The sequence below is a fragment of the Pterocles gutturalis genome, unplaced genomic scaffold (genome assembly GCF_000699245.1).
Source record: "Pterocles gutturalis isolate BGI_N339 unplaced genomic scaffold, ASM69924v1 scaffold8847, whole genome shotgun sequence".
NCBI classification, from domain to species: Eukaryota; Metazoa; Chordata; class Aves; order Pterocliformes; family Pteroclidae; genus Pterocles; species Pterocles gutturalis.
The window spans coordinates 6,965-7,594 of NW_010115263.1; the positions used below are offsets into that span (position 1 = coordinate 6,965).

The window sequence follows — 630 nt, forward strand, 5'->3', positions numbered from 1 at the left end:
AGGACAGACCGTGGTCGCTGTAGCAAACCTGCTCATGATGATCACGTTTGTTTTTATGATTGTGAGTAGCATTATTCAGTTTTCTCGACTGAATCCCAAAATCCTCAAAATGTTGACATCTCCAAACCCTAGCAGCACCAAGCTGAGCTGAATTCTGCAAAAAGACTGTTGGGTTGAGCATGCTGAATGTCCTGATTTGAATATTCTGATACTGTAGCATCGAACAGCCTGATTTGTCCTTTTAACCAACAAGAACCAGGGTAACAGCAGACAGTTCATGTGAACTGATGCAGGACCCGCAGACAGGAAGCACTCGGGTTTAATGCACGGGTGGAAGCGTTCCCCATCACTCATTTAGGAGAAGGAGCACATGGGGTTATGGCCCAAAGATGGGTAACAGAAATTATTCCTTCCCCCTTGCCTGTTCTTCCACTGGAAGAGTTCCTTCCCCTAGAAATGCCTTCCCACTTGCTTTTAACCTGAAGAAGCAGAGGCAAGAGCTAGAGAAGAACCCGTGTAATTACAGCACGTAATTTGTAATCTGGGGTTTGTTTTTGTTGTTGGTTGTGTTTTTTTTTTTTACTCCTTGCCTTTAGATTTTCTCCGGGTTGCTGGTCAATCTCACGAGCG

At 44.8% G+C, this 630-nt stretch overlaps 1 protein-coding gene across 1 annotated transcript in view; it reads left to right on the forward strand.

The window, feature by feature from the left end:
- Positions 1–630, forward strand: part of LOC104462957 (ATP-binding cassette sub-family G member 2-like) — a gene marked incomplete at its 5' end in the record, with an annotated part of 8,713 nt that overhangs the window by 6,780 nt on the left and 1,303 nt on the right. Inside the window, 2 exon segments of the mRNA XM_010075118.1 lie at positions 1–61; positions 597–630. The exon segment at positions 1–61 is cut by the window's left edge and continues 11 nt beyond it; the exon segment at positions 597–630 is cut by the window's right edge and continues 89 nt beyond it. Coding sequence (XP_010073420.1) covers positions 1–61; positions 597–630 — 95 coding nt within the window.